Below are 21,638 nucleotides of genomic sequence, written 5' to 3' on the forward strand. Positions count from 1 at the left end.
CCTTTAAAATGGTTACATACATTTAGTTATACTGGAAAACATATGCTCTAGTCAGGGCTGGTTTACCACAGGAAACTAACTGCCATGATGAAGACCAGAAGCCGCCTACCTCAGTGGGGTTTAACCAGGCTCTGGTATTTTGTGGATTCTCTGCAGTTTTCAGGGCACACACAAGCATACGGGTGATTGCCTCTTCTACCCGGGCTAGGTGATCCTCTTCCTGAATTAAAAAAACACGCTTTTAACTTTTGTTAAGTCTCATGGCTTTTTAAGAGATAATAAAGTCTGTTTTAATTTCATCTTCTGTTCTCTCATTAATATAAGCTTTGTTATAGAAGGAATGAATATGCTATTGGTAGAACCACAATTTTTGTGTATTTACTATCACCTGCCATCTAGAAGAGCTGCAGAATATTTCACCAATCAAATTTAAGTATGTATTCTATCTATAAGACATGGCCTTAAGTATGAATCACCTTATGATATTTTCTCCAATCTTTTCCATTATTTGACATGTTTAAAGTTTTTTTTTTAAAGTACCACATACAGAGGAATAATCCCTATAGAGTCTGACAAGCAAATTATTTCAGAGATGGAAGAAAAATTACAATAAACATGCTTGGCTACAAGAATGAGATGGCTATCCATCTAAACGTGGCTTTAAGACAGAGTAAATATAAGGTATAGCATTAATGAGGCACTGCATTAAAATCAACAACTTCTGTTTACCAAAAAACACCACAAAGGAAAAAAAACAAACTAGATGCCTGTAACATATATAACTGATAAAATATTAATCTGTAGAATAATCTACACATATCAATAAGAGAAATGAGCAAATTTTTAAAAATGGGCAAAAGACACAATGATAAGCATTTTAAAAAGGAGCAATCAGAGGACTAATAAACATATGAAGATATGTTTAGCCGCCAGGGAAGCGCAAATTGAGAAATCCATGAAATTGGCAAAAAGGGGCCTGATAGTTCCAAGTGGGACATTGAGAGACAAAAGTCTTATACACTAATGGGAAAGCAAACTGAGAGAGACATTTGGAAAACATGGGTGGCATTATCTCGTAAACTTGAGTATTGTATACCCTATGGACCAGCAATACCACTCTGAGATTTATACACAGTCTAGATAAACTTTTGCACATGTGTGCCAGGAAACATGTACAAGAATATTCTGTTCATAGAAGCAAAAAACTGAACACTGAATCATCCATCAATAGAACAATGAATAATATATAAATTATTATAAATATAATAAATTATTGATATATATACATATATTAATATATGAATAGTAACTAAAATAGTAACAATGAATAAATATTAATAATGAATAAATTATGGACTACCTTAACACAGTATTATATCACAGTGAAAATGAATGAACAGCTTACATGTGACAACACAAATGAATCTTAGAAACACAATATTGAACTTAAAAAAGCAAATCTCCATGATGAGATACCACTTCACACCAGGATAGTGCTAATAAAAAAAAGACAGATATTAACAAGTGTTGGTGAGGATGCAGAGAAATCAGAATCTTCATACATTGCTGGTGGGAATGTAAAATGGTGCTTCAGAAACCTGGGAGTTCCTCAAAAGGTTAAACACAGAGTTACCATATGTAATGATTAATTTTGAGTCAAGGTGGCTATACAATAGCGCCCAGTTGTTTGGTCAAACAATAATCTGGATGTTGCTGTGAAGATAACTTGAAGATATTATTAGCATTTACAATCAACTGACTTTATGTAAAGGAGATTATACTCAATAATGTATGTGGTCCTTACCCAATTAGTTGAAGTCCTTAAGAACAAAAACTGAGATGTCTTAGAGAAAAAAATTCTGCCTCAAGACTGTAATAGAAGTCCTTTGTGAGTTTCCAGCCTGCCAGCCTGCCCTACAAATTTCAGACATGCCAGCCACTATAATCAAGTAAGCCCATTCCTTAAAGTAAATCTCAATCTCTTGTTCTCTATATAAATACAGACATTTCTATCTATGTATTTATAGATATCTACATTTACGTACATGTAGATATCATGTAAAGATATCTATCTACGTATATACTCATACAAATGGGATTACTGGATCATATGGTGTATCGGAGTTCCTCAGAGAAACAGAACCAACAGAAGATACAGTCAGATAACCAGATACAGACATAACACATAACATTAGATTCATTATATACCATAAGATTTAGCCAGGCTATAGCATGCATCAGTATTTCATTCCTTGTGATAGTTGAAAAACATTCCATTGTACACATATACCACATTTTGTTTATCCACTCATCAGATGATTGATATTTGAGTTGTGTCACTTTGGGCTATTATGAATACTACTACTGTAAACATTCGTGTAGAAGTTTTTGTGTGGGCCAGGCACGGTGGCTCACACCTGTAATCCTGGCATTTTGGGAGGCCAAGGTGGGTGGATCACCTGAGGTCAGGAGTTCGAGAACAGCTTCAACTTGGAGAAACCCCGTCTCTACTAAAAATACAAAATTAGCTGGGCCTGGTGGTGCATGCCTTTAATCCCAGCTACTCAGGAGGCTGAAGCAGGAGAATTGCCTGAACCTGGGAGGCGGAGGTTGCGGTGAGCCGAGATCACGCCATTGCACTCCAGCCTGGGCAACAAGAGCGAAACTCCGTCTCAAACAACAACAAAAAAAGTTTTTGTGTGGACATATATTTTCATTTTCCTTGGGTATACACCTAGGAATGGAATTGCTGGGTCATATGGTATATCAGTCAAGGTTCTCCAAAGAAAGAGAACCAATAGAAAAAAATATATATGTGTGCATATGTGTACAGAGATAAGACAGATGGATAGATGGACAGATAATGTGACAAAACTTTTTTGTTTAAACAAGAGAATGAGGAGAGTGAACGGAACAGACAGGAAAGGGATTGGGAAGAACACAGCACAAATGCAAGTTACTGATAAAATTCTAGGCTGGGCATGGTGGCTCATGTCTGTAATCCCAGCACTTTTGGAGGCCAAAGTGGAAGTACTGCTTGAGGCCAAGAGTTTGACGCTGCAGTGAGCTATGACCGCACCACTGCACTCCAGCCTGGGCAACAGAATGAGATTCCATCTCTAAAAAATAAAAAAATAAAAAATTCTAGTTTTCGGGTTAGGTAATGAGTTTACTGGTGCTCGTTGTATTATATATTATGTTACATATTCTTTTATATGTATAAATATAACAAAAGATATAACAAAGGAAAAATGCTGAGAATGAGAAAAAGCTTTAAAATTAACAAAATATTTTCTAAAAATGTTTAGAAAAAATACTGATAAATACATTTCAATACTCGAATAAGGAGGTGAAAAAGATGAAAAGGCACCAGCCAAGAAGAAATGAATCCTGCACCACTTGAACAGAGCTAAAATCTCTACTTTTTTCCAAGTATGTGATTCATGAAAGCAATATCAGAACCTGGGGTTAACTTGAGTTATATAAGTATGGTAGGCTCTAAAACCTATGAGCTTTTTGGAGCTAAATTTGGCAAAAAGAAGGAATTATTGTCCAATGTTGAAGAGACAATGATAAAAGCAACATATGACAGAGAAAGATATGATTATTTAACTCCAATTGTGCATTCCAGTTTTTCAATAAACATTGAATGGCCTTCAAACAGAATTATACAGAAAGATGTTGAAGAAGGAACTGGAGGTCTGGTTTGGTGAAGGACAGAAATCATCCACTTGAAATCAGCATGAAGTTCTTAGCTACCTACTTCTAAGTACTACCTTGGAGTCTGTTTATAGTCAATGATACTAATCCTTTGGAAAATTATACAAAAGATGACTAAATAGTATATAATAAGCCTTTTAAAACACTGTGGTGAAGTCTTTCATGTTATTGAGGCCATGTAAATTCATATCTAAATAAAATATGAACAAACAGTATACTATGGTAAATTAAAAAACAGTATATCAAAACCAAGTGGTATTTACTCCAGAAATTAAGGATGAATCAATATTAGGCAATCAATTGATATAATTTATTGCAATACCAGGTGTTTACTAAAGAAGAATATTATGTAATCATCTTTATCAATTCAACAAAATTCAATACCTTTTCCTGATTTTGAAAAAAACAAAAAGTAATGAAATAGAAATTGATGGATACTTAATATGATAAAACACATACAACTCAGCCGCAAATCTAGCATTTCATAGTCAGGAACAGGACAAGGATGCCCACTATCTCCCCTATTATTAATGAATTGGATGGATTAGCCAATGTAATCAGACCAAATCTCCACCCCCACCCCACAATTATAGGCAAACAAATTAGAAAGGAAGAAGAAAAACTATGTTAATTTTCAGGTAATCTGAGAGATACCTGAAAACCCCAGAAAGTCAATATAAAACTACCACAAAATAAAATAATTCAAATTAACACAAAAATCAATAGATATCATATACACTAATAATATCCAGTTAGAAGACAGAATGGAAGAGAAGACCTTACCCTAGCAGCAAAAAAAGATGAAATATGGCAGTCCGCCCTTATCTGCAGTTTCACTTTCCACAGTTTCAGTTACCCGTGGGCAATCTCAGTCAGAAAATATTAAGTGAAAAATTCCAGAATTAAACAATTTATAAGCTTTAAGTTTCATGCAATTCTGAGTAGTGTGATGAAATCTCTCACCATTCCACTCCACACAGTATACATCACCTGCCTCTGAGTCACTCAGTAGTTAGCTCAGTGATCAGATCACTGTCATGGTATTTGCAGTGCCTATATGCAAGGAACCCTTATTTTACTTAATAATAGCCCCAAAGTACAAGAGTTGTGATGCCAGCAATTTGGATATGCCAAAGACAAGGCATAAAGTGCTTCCTTTAAGTGAAAACGTGAAAGTTCTTGACTTAATAAGGAGAAAGAAAACCAGCATGCTGAGGTTACTAAGGTCTATGGTAAGAAGAAATCTTCTATCTACAAAACTGTCAAGAGAAAAAATTATGGTAGTTTTGCTATCACACCTCAAACTGCAAAAGCTGCAGCCACAGCACATAAGTGCTTAGTTAAAATGGATTAAGTTTGCATCTTAGTTAAGACATTACATTTGTAGGTGGAAGGCATGAACAGAAAAGTGTTGACTGATTACAATCGGGTTTGGTAATACTCGGGGTTTCAGTAATCCACTGGGGATCTTGGAATATATCCCCCGAGGATAAGGAGATACTACTGTATTTAGGAATAAACATTTAAAAGAAATGTGCAAAGCTTATGTGAGGAAAACTTTAAAACACAGCTGTAAAAACAAAAACAAAAACAAAACTGGACTTGGATACATGGAAAGGCACCTAATTTGTGGACAGAACAATTCAACATCATAAAGCTCAGATAAAATTTAATATGGATCAAAAAAAAAACATCAAAAGGTTTTTTTTTTTTCCTAAAGCTAGACAAGCTGATTTTAAAGAACACATTAAAAAAACAGAGGCAAGAATAGCCAGAAAAACCCTGCAAAACAAAGCAATGGTTAGTCCTACTGATGTTAAAACATAAGACCTCACTAAATAAATAGGCAGAAAGACCAATGGACAAAATAGACCCAGATATGTTCAGGTATCTAGTATATGATTAAACAGACATTTCAAATCATGAAGGGAAAACAGACTGTAAAATAAATGATGGTCCTGACAATCCTATTACCATTTTGGAAAAGATAAAATTAGATCTCAAACTTATACTATATCCTAGTGAAAAACTTCCAAATGGATAAGAGATCGAAATGCAAAAAACATGAAACAATCTAAATTCTAACACAAAACATTGGTGAATTCCTTTATGACCTGGAAAGGGTCATATGACCTTGGTTTCTTTTTTTTTTTTTTTTTTTTTTTTTTTTTGAGACGGAGTCTCGCTCTGTCGCCCAGGCTGGAGTGCAGTGGCGCGATCTCGGCTCACTGCAAGCTCCGCCTCCCGGGTTCACGCCATTCTCCTGCCTCAGCCTCCCGAGTAGCTGGGACTACAGGCGCCCGCTACCACGCCCGGCTAATTTTTTGTATTTTTAGTAGAGACGGGGTTTCACCGTGTTAGCCAGGATGGTCTCGATCTCCTGACCTCGTGATCCGCCCGCCTCGGCCTCCCAAAGTGCTGGGATTACAGGCGTGAGCCACCGCGCCCGGCCGACCTTGGTTTCTAATTATGACTCAAAAACAATAAAGTTCAACAACAGATTTTGTTGGTGAGGCTGTGGAGGAAACAAGCACTTTCACATACTACTAATGGAAATGCAAAATGGCACAATCACAATGAAGCTGAATTTGGCAAAACCTAACAAAATTAAAGATACATTTACCCTATGACATGGCAAATCCATTGTTAAGATCTCCCCCAAAGACACACTTCAACAAATATAAAACAACATATGCACAAGGTTATTCAGTGGCATTATTTGTAATTACAAAAGACTGGAAACAACCCAAACATCTATCCTTAAAGGAACTAATGAACAGTAGAGCACCCATACAGTGAAGTACTAGACAGTGGTTGAAGAAAAATATGAATATTTCTCTGTACTATTATGTAGTGAAATTCAAGATATTATTGTTGAAAAAAGCAAGGTATGGAACACTATAGTTTATTACTTTCTGTGGAATAAAGGATAGAAAATTTAAAATATATTTGAATAAGTATATAAATAAATAAGTAAAGACGTATTTATATGCTTATGTACTTTGTACATATAAGACTGTTTATATACTTATTTACATATATAAATATATCTATTCATTTACTTTTATATATAGATATACATATATATGTTTACAAGAAACACTGGAAATGATAAACCAGAAATGAATAAAAATGGATCTCTATAAAGGTTGGGAAAAATGGAGTGGATGGAACAGGGATGAAAGGCAGACTTCCCTGAGTATAACTTTTAACATAGTTTTGACAAGTTAAATGTTCTACATATTCAAAATATTAAATTAGATCAAAATTTTAAAAAGGTAAATCCTAAAATTGAAAACAAACTGAAACAAATGAACTTAACTAAATATCCAATTAGTAAAATAACCATAAATGAAAAGAATTCCTTCACAATGACTCCTGAATAAAGGACTTTGTATCTATCCCTCTTAGTGATAGATACAGTCTAATAATAAAAAGAATTGCAAAGAAATCTTAATTTTTACTTGCAAGCTTTATGGTTAGTAGTAATATTACTATTTGAATTTTGGAAACATAAATTTGACATCTTTTTCTTTTTTTGAGATGGAGTCTTGTTCTGTCACCAGGCTGGAGTGCAATGGCGCGATCTCAGCTCACTGCAACCTCCACCTCCTGGGTTCAAGTGACTCCCCTGCCTCAGCCTCCTGAGTAGCTGGAACTACAGGCATGCGCCACCATGCCCGGCTAATTTTTTGTATTTTTTTAGTAGAGAAGGGGTTTCACCATGTTGGCCAGGATGGTCTCGATCTCCTGACCATGTGATCTGCCCACCTCGGCCTCCCAAAGTGCCGGGATTATAGGTGTGAGCCACCGCGCCCGGCCAAATTTGATATCTTAAAAAATATATTGCTGGATACAGCAAGCAAGTAAATATGTTACTGGTTTTCTTTTTTTCTTTTTTTTTTTTTTTGAGACAGAGACTCGCTCTGTTGCCAGGCCAGAGTGCAGTGACTTGATCTCGGCTCACTGCAACTTCTGTCTCCCTGGTTCAAGCGATTCTCCTGCCTCAGCCTCCCGAATAGCTGGGATTACAGGTGCGTGCCACTATGCCCAGCTAATTTTTGCATTTTTAGTAGAGATGGGGTTTCACCATGTTGGCCAGGATGGTCTCGATCTTTTGACCTCATGATCCACCCACCTCGGCCTCCCAAAGTGCTGGGATTACAGGCGTAAGCCACCGTGCCCGGCCTTATGTTACTGTTTTTAAGGACCCAGATTTTCAGTGTTAAGAGAAGAGATAAAAATACAGAAACAAATAAAAAATTCTATCATGTTAAACTTGAATTAGATACTTTTATAGTTCATAAGTCTGATGATTGGGTGTCATGCTCATGTGTGAGACATGCCTCCCTTAAGCCTTGTTATGACGTCAGCATATTACCTGTCTAGATATATTTTTTAAACACATGAATTAGAAATATAAATACATCAATATCTATCTATCTATCTATCTATCTCACATTCTAGCTACATCACTGAAAGAGCCTAGAAACACTGACACCCAGGAGCAATGAACAGATTTAGAGCTGAGATCTCAGTTTCTAAATGCCATTTCCTACAAAAAGAACTGTGGCTACCTGGAGAAATGATTGACTTCCAAGTGTGGGGCACTAAAGGAGAAAGGGTATCCTGGGATATCTTCCTGTGCCAGAAAGCCAGGATACACTCAAAGTCTAATTAACGGGGACATATCAAAAGGGCACAGGCCAGCTTGAAGTTTCACTAAAATGACAGATAAGACCCAAATTTAAAATTATCTTGTCAAGCTGGAATGCTCAACCAAACCAATATGATGAAAATTAACAGGGATGACTGTGAAATACTGGATTTAGAATTAAAATCAGCTTTATAGGTACAGGATAGGATTCAACCTGCCTGACAGCAGATCATGTGAAAAAAAAAACACAGATATTTTAAAGTTGAATATGAAACTAAAGTGAGATGAGATTACTTAAAAAACTAACCCAATATTACAAGCAGCACTGGAGATATTTAGGATCGAGATCATGTGGGGTAGAAATCTTATACTCTACCAAATAAGGCCTACTGATATTCAGTTTCAGGCACTATATATTAAGAGAACTATTCTTGACATAATAGCTCTCCCTCCTCCTCATAGCAATTTCTACTTTTTAAACACTTCCCATATGCCACGCACTATATTAGATGCTTTTACAATGTGTTGTCCAATTACTCTACTGAGGTGGGTTCAATTATAATCCTCATTTTACAAGAAAATGGAGGCTTGAAGAGATTAAGTAATTATCTATGTTAGACAGCTAACAAAGGTAACCTGTATCTTAAAGTTGCCTGATTCCAAAGTCTATGGCCAGAATGGTAAAAAGTCTGGAAAAAGGAAAAAATCACCCATAAAAACACCCCATTAAAGAAAGTAAGAGGTTTTGAGCATGGAAGAAGAAAAGATTATGGAAAAACTTGGAGGTATTTTCAAATATTTTAAAAAGATGACAGCTCTACTCTTTAACAACAAGCGAACTTCCTTGGGAGGTGAAGCACCTGTCAGGGCTATTGTAGATATGACTTTGGCATTGGGAGTGGAAGTTCTCCATGGATTCTACCTTGACATCTGCTGCAACTCCAGTTCAGCATGCTATAGGCGAAATTTCTGTGATGCTACTGATCTCCTGCCATACCTCTCACTTAAGCCTCAAGGGCTACAACTCTTCACTAAGCCCACACAACATAGCTTTCTGTAACAATATTCCTTCTGTTCCACTGATTCCAAAGCCATTCCTATTAGCAAAGGATAGGAAAAACTAGACTAGGGAGAGGATACGGCTGTCAAACAGAGCAGAGAGATGCAATCCAGGCTTCAGGTCAAGGAGAGCAGAGATGCAGTCAGGGCCTCTGGTTAAAGAGAGGCAGCTGCAATTAAGGCCCCAGTTGAAGAGACAGACTTGAGCATAACAAGCAGCTATTCTAATTGTCAAATAGAGCAGGCAACCAGGATTAAGCTTAACACATCAGAGGGAAAGGCTTCTGGCAGAAATGAAATGATAAAAACCTAGCACTGAAAGAAAGACTCCGCTTTGAGAATATGTAGAAGCCAAGACAGAATTCTGCAATTAGTAATGACCCTGAACCAAGAAGCAGGTATTTCCAGCCCAGATGGTGTGAAAGAGGAGCGGCAACAAGGGACACATATCGGCAAATCTGGCCAGGCCCAATACAATTTTCCTAACAACACTGGTCAAGGGAAAGGACCCTGCATGCCAGCATCAGGCACATTCTGTGTCCTTAGAAGAAAGAGAGTGGCACACCACTAAAATTCCAATTTCCAACCTAAACATCCATTAACAGAAGACAGAATGCATATGTTATAGTGCACTGCAACAAAAAAAATACTGAAGCATTGGTTAAAAAAAATTAATTACCCAGTTGTACAGCCAGACCTTATATATCTTTTAAAAGCATGATTTGCACTTACTTAAAAAAAAAAAAACAACGAAAAAGTACCAGTTCAATCCATGAGTTTATACTGACAGTGACAGGATCAATGGATTCTACGTAATGCCACCAGTGTCTGGGAACAAAGAGAACCTGAAAACCAAACAAAGAATGGTTAGCACAAGAACAGGACGTTTCATTTTTATGTCAGAATCAGACCCTAATTGAGGCTGCTAGGAAAAAAAGGAATACAAATGAATTCACAATAATATTGCTGGAGAAAAGTAAAGTAAGAAAAAAAACCCCGCAAACCTTTTTTCCTTTTATTCCTTTTTTATTGACAAGTTCACATGTTCTACAAAGGATACTGCCAGCATCTCTATTCTCTTTAATCCTGGGCCTTCTTTGTCTGCACCTAAATCTTAGTACATGATTCTGAGATTCTAATTTTTCCTCCTTTCCGTCACAAAATAGTTGCATGCATTCTGAGAAAGGGCATAGGTAAAACACATAGGACGTGGCTGCTGTTTTCTCACAGCTCAAAATCTAGCCAATGAGAAGATAAAGTATAAAAAGGTGGCATTATAAAAGTGGTAAATCAGGGGACAATGGTGTTTGAGAATTTCAGAGGTGGGTGAAACAGGCATGAACTAGGGAGGTCAGGGGCAACATGGATGGAGGAAGTGTGATTTGAACCCGGGCTAGGAGAGAATTTAGACACAGAAAGAATGAGGACATGCCAGGAAGGATAAGAGGTACAGGTGAGGGAGGTAGGACTACAGAAGATAGCAAGTAGGTCAGTCTTACTATCACAGAGGGAATAACGGGAGATAAGGTAGGGGAATTAGTTTAGGGACAGCGGACTTCAGAATAAGAATCTAGATTTTATCTGGTAGGCACTAGGAGTTGTTGAGAAATTCTAAGTAGGGGGATGGTTAAAATAGTGGTATCGAGAGAGTCTGAGAAGGACAGGAGATACTTGCAAAGGTCCACTTATTAAATGTTAAGATATAAATAGGAAGGTATAATAAACAAAAGCAATGGGCAGAGTCAAGAAGGATGGCATCTATCCAGACTCAGTATGAGATTTCCTATTAAGAGCAGAGTAGATGGAAATGATGTGAAGCTTTTGGGCTTCACATTAGGAAACTACTGGTATTTGCTATGAACAAGGCAGGACTGGGAAATAGAAAGAGAGACCCTTTCAGGAAAACTGGAAACTATAAAAGGCCACTTGATAGTCATTAGTAGGTTATGCATGTCCTATCAGAGTAAAGTTTCAGTAAAGTGGTGACAGAAAGAGCTGGGTTTGAGTGGATTAAAGAATGGATAGGATGTAAGGAAAACTGATACAATAGGCAAAACCAATCACTCAAATTTGGCTATTAAACACAGAAGAGAAAATGAATTGGCAACCACTTCACACTCTCTGGAATGGCTGTAAAAATAATGATTAAAAAAGCAAAACAAGTGTTGGGAAAGATATAAAGAAATTGGAACCCTCATACAATGCTGGTGGGAATGCAAAATAGTACAGCTGCTATGGAAAATAGTTTGACAACTCCTCAAAAATTTAAACACAGGGTTACCATATAACCCAGCAATTCTACTCCTAGGTATACCCAAGAGTATTGAAAACATATGTACACACAAAACTTGTACATGAATGTTCAAAGTAGCATTACTTATAACAGCCAACAAAGCAGAAACAACCCAAATGTCCATCAACTGATGAACAGATAAACAAAATGTTGTATATCCATACAATGGAATATTATTCAGCCATAAAAAAGAAATGAAGTGCTAGTAACATTCTACGATGTGGATGACCCTTGAATACATTATGCTATGTGAAAGAAGTCAGACACAGAAGGCCCTGTATTATAATATTGCACTGTGTGAAATGTCCAGAATGGGCAAATCTAGAGATAGAAAAAGATTAGTTGTTGTCAGGGGCTGTGGGGAGAGGGGAATGCAGAGTGACTAACAGGTTGAGGCAACTCAGTCAAGTGAAATTGTTTGAGTTGATAGTACTTGAGTGAAGGAAGCAGGAAAAGAGCGAGTGAGACGGGTACAATGGATGGAAGACAGGCAAGGGAGAGGGATAATCGAGAGAATAAAGTCTTCTTAAGTGACTAAGAAAACCTTTCAAATTATTAATGAAATATCAGACAGCAAGTGCCAATGTTGAAAAGGAAATTTTCCTCACTGGGAAGCAGCACTATGTACAATACCTTTGGAAATGTTTCAGAGTTAGTAATTTATGAAAACAACATCCATTTTTGCTTAAAAGCAAACATTCTCGGTTCCTTCTGCCCGTTGGCCCACACCTGGAGGCATTCCGACCTGTGTTTATGTGTCTGGGTTCAGTTCTATCATAATTGAACAGATACTAACTGTGATTAAATGTTCCAGAGATGCTCGAGTACCCATGCCTTGAACATTTTCTCCTGACCTAAATGAAAATGACTCTTGTAGACTGTCTTCCTCCAAAGTCCATTCTCCTCTTTACCAATAGGAGGAGCTGTGTTCCCTCTTGCCATTTCCTTTCCCGGACCTGTGAAGCAGAGGTGTCTGTGTCTGAAGCCTACAACCGGGGAAGCTACCTTCCAACAGCAGAGCAGAGGGAGGGAAGACATTCTCATTTGCACTGCGCGGGGAGGGGAAGCACACAGCATAAGGACTTGAGAGAGTTACAGCTGTGGTGTCCCCTGGCAGGTCATTAATGTTTTAAAGCCCTATTACCTGTCCTGGGCTCAGTGTAACCGTATGTCTTTGAGCTTTCCGGAACTGAGGAAAACGCTTTAAATCAGGATTGACAACATTGATTTTACTGAACACACTAGATTCTTCATAAGGGATTCTAGTTGGATAAAGGAAAGGAGTATCTTCAGGAGGAAAGAGATGCCATCGTTTCCTAATTAAAAAAAAAAAAAAAAGATACAAGTTAGTACTCTGACCTTAAGACAAAACATGGAAGAAGGCAAAAGCTAAGTGTTCATTTTTACTTGTTTAAATTCAATCCCTAAGGGAATATAGGCACCATCAGTGGTCACCTGTCCATCTCTGACTCAGCGCTAGAATCCCTCTGCAGATACCGGGTGGAAGGTTGTGTAGCAACTAAGGGGCTGACTCATGGATGTCTCAGGACATCCATGAGGCAGCCTCTTACATTGCTGGGACAGAATCTAGTTCATAAGATCATTCTTTCTTATCTCAAATCAAAGTCTGCCTTCTCATAAATAGTTTTCATCCCTGACTCTAGAGCTATTCACAATAACCCCCACCCTTTCAAATATCTGTATTCTTATCTTATTCAGAGCAAACACTCATAGTTCTATCCACCAAATAGTTTCCAGACTTCTCCCTCTTTGGGTTATAAATTTCTTAAGTTAAACATTTGTTAAGTTAATCCATTAGGGAGTGGACATGCACAAATAATGCCACATAAATAAAGCAGTATAATATAGGAATTTTCAAAGAAAACTGTAAAATGTTTGTCACTTAAAACAGTTTTGAAAATGGAGGTAATAAATTCTAACTCACAAAACACTAGACACACCTATGCTTTATGCCAATAGAGGGAAGACATCTGAGGCAAAAGCGAGAGAAGTATGAGAAAAAAATGAGACCCAGACATCTAGATGTCTAGATGGGGAGGCAAAGAGAAAAGAGGGAAAAACCTAGTTCTGAGAAAAGAAGCCCAAAGCCCTCTAGTGACCCCTTGCAGTTGTTAGAATGGGGCTATCAAGTCCTTTCAGAACCAAGAAACAGCGGCTGCCGTTTTCGAACTAAGAAGTATATGCTGAAGTCTTATTTTGCTTTGGAAATTTGAAGGTTTTATAGAAATAGTGAAATTCTTTACTCTTCAGTAAACATTTACATTCAAGCCATGTGTGGTGGCTCACTGCCTGTAACCTCAGCACTTTGGGAGGCCGAGGCAGAAGGAATGCTTGAGGCCAGGATAGAGACCAACCTCGGAGCCTGGGAAACATAGCAATACCTCATCCCCATAAAAAATTTTCTTAAAAAATTAGCCAGGTGTGATGGTGTGTGCCTGTAGTCCCAGCTACTCAGGAGGCTGAGGTGGGAGGATTGTTTGAGCCCAGGAGTTCGAGGAAGCAGTGAGCTATGATTGTGCCACTGCACTCCAGCCTGGGTGACAAAGCAAAACCTTGTATCTAAAAAAAAAAAAAAAAATTCATTTCGGAGCTATAAGGCAGCCTATCAATTTACACAGCCATCAGCTTAAAAACCATTGAGGTTCAAAAGCTGTTTGCCTAATCTTAAAGCTTTAACTTAATTTAAGCTTTAAGAGCTGCTCCATTCCACTGTATGATTAGTTTGAAAGCAGATTTCAGTATTGATATGCTTCGAATGTTAGAGTTGGAAGGGCTCTGAAGAGATCATCGTCTAATTTCATTTCCAAAGTAGTGGCAGAAAGACTCAGAGCTTGCCCAGTGTCACTCACTGGGGTAGTGGTGGATTCAGAGCTAGGTCACAGATCTCCTGGCTTCTCCAGATCCCAGTTCCTTCCCCTGCACCACAGCAATATTTCCCAAAGGAATAGCCATAATGATAACCATCCCATCCAATCTGCTTTGTTTGGGTTAAAAAATGTAAAATGCATGCATCCTTCTATTAGAAAAGGTATTCAATCATCATGTGATCTCCTGCTTTAAAAACTTCTCATGGTTCTGGATGCTGAAAGAACAGAGAATAACAGTGTCTGCCTGGAAGTCAAGACCCTGGGGACTCAACCTACCTGCCTTTCTGGTCTACTCCCTCTGTCTCCAATGCACAACATATACTGGACAACTCAAGGGGTCCTCTCTACACCCCATGCTTTCTCAGGGTCCCTCCGCCCTTCCCATCTGGGTCTTTTGAGCACTTATCCATCCTTCAAGGCCCACCACAAATGGCAGCTCCTCTGTGAAATCTTCCCTGATCTTTCCAACAGGAACATGATCTCTTCTACTTTTTAGTCCCACAGCTCTGTGAAACCTTCCTCTAGAGCATGGGCATTCTGCCTTGTATCATGGATGTCTGCTGGCTTGCCTTGCACTCTGGCTGTAAACTACCATCATAGAGAGGGTGTCTTACTCCCTCACCTCTGTACCTACTGTAACACATGGTCCCTGTACAGAAGGATACTCAATGGATATTTACTAAAGCTATTTTATTATTCCAGAGTTACATAAGGCCAGAAAATGTCTTATTACAAAGTTAAAATAAAGTGATATTAACTTTATATCATAGAGAGAATTCAGGTATTTTTTGATGTTTTTCCAACTTGAATTTCTTTGGCTTGTTTCCAATTCAGAACACATGGACAGCAGCTACTTAAAATGTTGTCTCTCTTACCAAGTTTAAGGTTTCAGCCTGTTAACTCCACAAGGATAGAGACCACACTCATTTGATTGACTCTTGCATCCACAGCGTGTAGCTATGTACCTGACACATTCTATGCCCTTTAATAAAGACGGAATGCATCAGAGAATGGACTAACTTCTACCATTCTGTAATTCTCAGAGTTCTTCACATGTGAAATGTATCCACAGATATACTGACTGTTTCTCCTGAATCTGCTCATAATCCTTTTCACATCTAATAGGTCTGAGAACTTGCACATGACCTTTTCTGTTTTACTCTCTGTGCTGCCCTGTAAATGTCCCACATGACCAGGAGAATAGACTGGGGCATCATTAATTAGGGGAAAATAAGGCTGCACATACATCTGAGTACATTCTCCAAGTGGCACAAACACTTAGACTCTCATAGAACTCCAGAAACCAGGTATATCAAAAGCACTGCCTATCCCTCGTATCTTCTAGAGTCCACAGATAGATGGAGACAAAAACTGACCTAAGGTAACAATACACTGTATTGTGTCAGGTAGGCACAAACTAAAATTTAGAGTTGAAAGCGTCCAGTATTTTTCAAACCAGGATCGCTGGCATCCCTTGGAGAGGAGCTTGAGGGCAACAGTGAAGCCTCTTCCTTTCAACAAACTGCTCTGCTCTTATTTATTTAGATTTGAAGAAAGGGTGTTCCCATTTTTAAATAAAAGTTTGAAAACTACAAACTCTTATGTAAAAAAGAAAAGCTAAGCATAGGCTGGGCATAGTGGCTCACACCAGGACTTTGAGAGGCCAAGGCAGGACTATGGCTTGAGGCCAGGAATTTGAGACTATCTTGGGCAACATAGAAAGACTCCATCTCTAAATAAAAAGTTTTTTAAATTAGCTGGGCATACTGGCACACACCTGTAGTCCTAGATACTTGAGAGGCTGCGGCAGGAGGATGGCTTGAGGTCCAGGAGCTATGATCATGCCATTGCACTCCAGCCTGGGCAACAGAGCAAGACTGTCTCAAATGTCTCTAATTTACCAAAAAAAAAAAAAAAAAAAAAAAAAAAAAAAAAAGACCAAGCAGAGAGCTGTCTAGCTGACCTGGGAGTGGAATCTCAGAGTTCTAGAATAAACTCTCTGAAGACAATCCTGATCATGACAAGGCATGCACCTGTAAACCACCATTTTAACTGTCCTCATTTCACAGAGGAGAAACCAAAACCAGAGGTTAAGAGGTCTGCCCTAATCATGAGGCAGGCTGACAGGATGGGGCTGGGACTACACCTTGGGGTATTGCCCTATTCTCTCTGCCACCCCTATTGCATGCATGCACACGTGCGTTACACACACACACACACACACACACACACATTACCTTCCTTGTACCTGGAATACCAAGTTACAACCATAGGAGTCCAGATGACAGGGTGTGTGGGCTCCCAAGGAGCCAATCCACAATGTACTTTCCTGTCCATTTCTTCCAGGAAACCCGAAGTCAGACCATTTCACATCCTGTTTTGAAATAAAGTTGCAATCCATCAAGAACTAACCAACTTCTCCGTATGGTAATGCTGCCCATTTTCACTTGCACATCTGTTATTTAGCAGTTGGAATATTCTATTATGGAAAATGCTACAGATGGAAGAGGTTAGGTTTCCAGGGCAGTTCAAGAAATGTTTTTAGCCAATAACATATTTGAATAACCACACTAATAGTAATCATTCAACAAATATTTACTGACTACTTACAACATGCCAGGCACTGTTCTGGAAGCTTGTAATGAATCAATGAACAAAAGAGACAAAATGCCTACTCGGATGAAGCTTACATTTCAGAGTTGGAAACAGACAATAAACAGACAGGATTATGCTGATATTTAGGGAAAGCATTTTTTGGGCAGTTAGAACAGTGAATGCAGCGGAAATGGCATTATTTCAAATATCTCTGAGACACAACCGAAGAAGTCAGAAAGCCGTATTTCCTCTAAGCAGTGCAGATATTTGTGTACATACGCAACTTACTAACTTTGTGTACTTCAATGACCACATAAATGGAGACTTCTCCTACATTAGTGGGGTTACTTAAAACTATCAATGCTGGAGCCTTAGCTCATACCTACTAGATCAGTCTTCAGATGAGGGTGTCAAAATACATCTTTTGAAATATACATCCATGGATGGCTTTCAATATACTCCCCAAAGTCATGAACTTCTTAAGTGCAATGATCTTTAGAACAGAGACAGCATAGTGCTCTGGACTTAAGACTCTCCATATGCCTGGTTCTGTGGGCAAATCCTGCCCAAGTCAACTACTGGGAAAAGCCTATACTTTTAGAAGCCGATGGCGCATTTGCAGCACAGAAAAATAGGGTCACGCATAAACCCAAATCCATGTGATTAAACAGATTTATAAGCTAGAAAAGAAAAAGAACATACTAGTGAACCAGGCATGATGGCTCTGCCTTATTTTTATTTTAATCATGAGGTTTTCTTTTCAGTTTTAAAAAATAAAAGCAAAAAAAAAAAACACCCCACTTCTATGTGCAGAACATCGTTCTCAATGCTGACACTCCTTTTATCAGTAACTGCAGTCTAAATTTTCTATTTTTAGAGGGAAAACATTAACAGCTGTATTCAAAGAGAAAGGATTTTAAAGAGAAATTTAATGGATGGTTTTGAGGAAGACTAGAAAGAGCTTTTTTTTTTTCATTTTTGCTTTGAGTGATGAAAATGGCTGAATACGTGCACATAATTAATGTCTGTCACAGAAGGGGGAATTTTTGCAAGGTCAGCACCACTGTAAATGCACATGGCTCACATGTGGCAGTTCCAGTGGGTGGCAAAAATCCTGTTCTCTCTGCATGTAGCCTATAAGCTCCATACTGGGAGCTTACCCCTGTTTTCTCAATGCCTAATTTAGTACCTGGCTCAGAGTTAGAGCTTGGAACACACTGGCTGCTTGGGAGGGAAAGAAGAATCTGTTGACTTATGATGGTTAAAATAGTTCAGGCCAATGACATTTTTGAGTATCTACCATATACCTGGTATGATGCTGGGTGTTGGGGATACAAAAATTAATATAACACAGGCCAACCCTTCAAATCTAATAATGAGTGATAATCCCATAAACAGAGCCTTTCAATATGATGTAACAACCGCTCTGACACAAATATGCAGGGAATGCTTTAAGATGACAGCAGGAGGGCCCTGCACCCAGCCAGGGAGCTTAGGGGAGGCTTCCAATTAACCTGGTCCTTGTTGAACAATTTACCACACCTCAGTCTGAAGAATTTAACTAAAGGTAGCTGAAAGCCATTCAGTATAAAAAGGAAAAAAGAGAGAATTGCCTTAGCTAAGAAGAGATAGGTCATGTGATTCTTAATCTTATAGATACATCCCTTCAGGAATCTAATGAATACCAAAGCCCCTTCTCCTCAGAAAAAAGCACACATGAAATTTCATATATACTTTCAAAGAGGTGACAGACCAACCCCACATGAAAAACCCTGTTCTAGAGCCCTGCTTTGGAAAGAATCACTGAAGGAAGATTTTTCTACAGGGTGAGGTTACTGTATGAGAAACTGAGGAGAGGCTTCCCTGGCCTCCTGTCTAACAGTAATAATGACTTAAAAAGCAAAACTGTCAGCCAGGTGCGGTGGCTCATGCCTATAATCCCAGCACTCTGGGAGGCTGAGGTGGGAGGACTGCCTGGGTCCAGGAGTTCAAGACCAGCGTGGGCAATGTTTGGTGAGGCTCTGTCTCTACAAAAAGCTTTTTTTTTTTTTTTTTTAACAAATTGGCTGGGCATGGTGGCATGCACCTGTGGTCCCAGCTACTTGGGAGGCTGAGAAGGGAGGATCACTTGAGCTTGGGAGGTCCAGGCTTCAGTGAGCTATGTTTGCACCACAGCACTCCAGCCTGAGTGCCTGAGTGACAGAGCAAGACCTTGTCTCAAAAAAAAAAAAAAAAAGCAAAATTGTCAGTGTAAAAATAGACAGCATTGAGAGTTGGGATTCTCTTCCCAATGAAGTTCAGCCACTTATGGGTAGTCAAATGTCTGAAGTCAATGTGGGCCCAGGAATCTGTCTTGAGTCTTGCTAGAAACAGGAGGCTCTGTTTGGGTGCTACATCTGTAAAACCAAAAAGGGTGATCAGTGGGGTGATCTGTTCTGGAGTCTACTCACACATACCTCAAGAGTTGGAAAAATCTTTAAAAATCATCTATTCTCAGCAAGTTCTATTCTACACCATCCCTGAAAAGAGCGACAAGTAGCTAGCTAGTTGACCACTTACTATAAAATCAGTATCTACTTCCTGCTAGCTTACAGAGGAGGGTCCTAGATCTGCTTTCTATAACTAAAGAGAACAAGTTTATTTCCTGCCAAAAATTGCTATTTTTATCAGAAAAACTGTCCAACTTCTCCTTTATCTTTTTTTTTTTTTAACCTAGACGCAGCAGCATTAACTTTTCCTTCCAATTGCTCTTCTCTCAATTTCCTTTACTTTGTCAACAGCCCTAAAGCCTGGCTCCCAAACTGAACCCCAGATACAGTCTTCACAGAACCTGTATCCATGGAATTGTAACATTCCATGACCCGCACATCATACCATTAATGCACTGTCAGACGGCACTTTTCTTTTTAAGCAACTAAATTATACCAAGGCTAATATTGGGCCTCCCTGTCTCTTACTTGCACACTGTTGCTTAGCATATCTCTTCAGCCTTGACTTATAATCAAGGACTAGCCTAATATTTCCTAATTTTCCTTGTGATTTACTATTTGACTTATGGATTATTTAGAAGTGTAATGTTTAATTTCAAATTTTGGGGGATTTTTCAGCTATCTTTTTGTCATGAATTTTTAATTTAGTTCTGTTGTGGTGAGAGAACATACTTTGTATGAGTTAAATCCTTTTAAATTATTGAAACTTGTTTTATGGCCCAGAATATAATCAATCTTGATAAAGATTCCATATGCACTTGGAAATAGTGTTTTCTGTTGTTGGGTGGAGTGTTTTATAAATGTCAATTAAATCAAGTTGATTGTTCAAGTCTCCTGTATCCTTACTGATTTTCTGTATATTTGTTTTACCCATTATAGAGACAGAGGTATTGAAATCCCCCTACTATAATTGTGTATTTGTGTTTTTCTCATTTTAGGTTGGTCAGTTTTGTTCATGTATTTTGAAACTGTTACTGGGTTCATACACATCTGGGATTATTATATCAGCTTGGTGAAGTGACCTTTTATTGTGATGAAATACCCTCTCTACCTTGGGTTTACTTGTTCTGATGTTAACTATGTCTGTCTCCTCCTTTGATTAGTGTTAGCATGAAAAAGGAGTACTTACTATACGATTCCATTTTTATGAAATTCTAGAACTGCCAAACTAACCTGCAGTGACAGAAAGTAGATCAGTGGTGTCTGAGAATGAGGGTGTAGGGAGAGACAGGTTAGGAAGGGACACTGGGAACCTTTTGGACATGATCAAAATGTCTGTCATCTTGAATGTGGTGATGGTTTCTTGGGTGTAGGTATATGTAAAACTTAATCAAACTGTTCACGTTAAATATATGCTGTTTATTACATATCAGTTATACCCCAATAAAGCTGTGTGTGTTTTTTTTAATACAATGCTATTAGTACACTTTGGTCCCACTGTCTCGACACTAGCAGTTTTGTTCACCATTGCATTTGTATCATCAGTGCAAATGTCAACACTGTGAAATAAGCAAGTATCATCTTAGAAGTATTATGAAAATAATTTTGATCTCAAAGATCCTCTGAAAGGGTGTCAGGGACCCCCAGGGGTCTATGGGCCACTCTGGTTTACAACATCACAACTGTAATTACTCTATTTTTTTCTGTTCTGACTCCTCCTCTAAGTAATTCTAAAACAGTTTCTTATGAAAATACATTTTAAATCATACTCCAGATTAAAATTAAAATACTTTAATCATGTTCACAAACATTTTATAAGTTAAAATTATATAAGGATAGCATTTAAGACCCTCCCAAGTATGGCTGATGCCGCCTGTCTGCTCCACGCAAGGCCCTGTCCAGTCTCCCCACTGACCTATGTTCTCTCTTCCCTCCTGGCCTCTGCTCATGCCCCTTTCAATTTCTGCCTGTTAAAGTTCTATGTTTTAGGGCCTGGC

At 38.4% G+C, this 21,638-nt stretch overlaps 1 protein-coding gene and 1 non-coding gene across 5 annotated transcripts in view; one reads left to right on the top strand and one right to left on the bottom strand.

Annotated features, from left to right (window-relative positions):
* The window catches only part of HSPBAP1 (HSPB1 associated protein 1), a 48,834-nt gene that overhangs the window by 911 nt on the left and 26,285 nt on the right, over positions 1–21,638 (bottom strand). For 2 of the 4 annotated variants that reach the window (XM_009445973.5, XM_054680267.2), the window contains 4 exons: positions 16,855–16,991; positions 12,874–13,045; positions 10,198–10,281; positions 110–220 (listed from right to left, as the gene is read on the bottom strand). In XM_009445973.5, coding sequence (XP_009444248.3) covers positions 110–220; positions 10,198–10,281; positions 12,874–13,045; positions 16,855–16,991 — 504 coding nt within the window. 4 annotated transcript variants of the gene reach the window in all.
* On the top strand, positions 8,009–8,112 carry LOC112208864 (small nucleolar RNA U13). Its single transcript, XR_002943415.1, has one exon. It is a non-coding gene; the product is annotated as a small nucleolar RNA U13 (small nucleolar RNA).

This window comes from Pan troglodytes, chromosome 2 (genome assembly GCF_028858775.2).
Source record: "Pan troglodytes isolate AG18354 chromosome 2, NHGRI_mPanTro3-v2.0_pri, whole genome shotgun sequence".
NCBI classification, from domain to species: Eukaryota; Metazoa; Chordata; class Mammalia; order Primates; family Hominidae; genus Pan; species Pan troglodytes.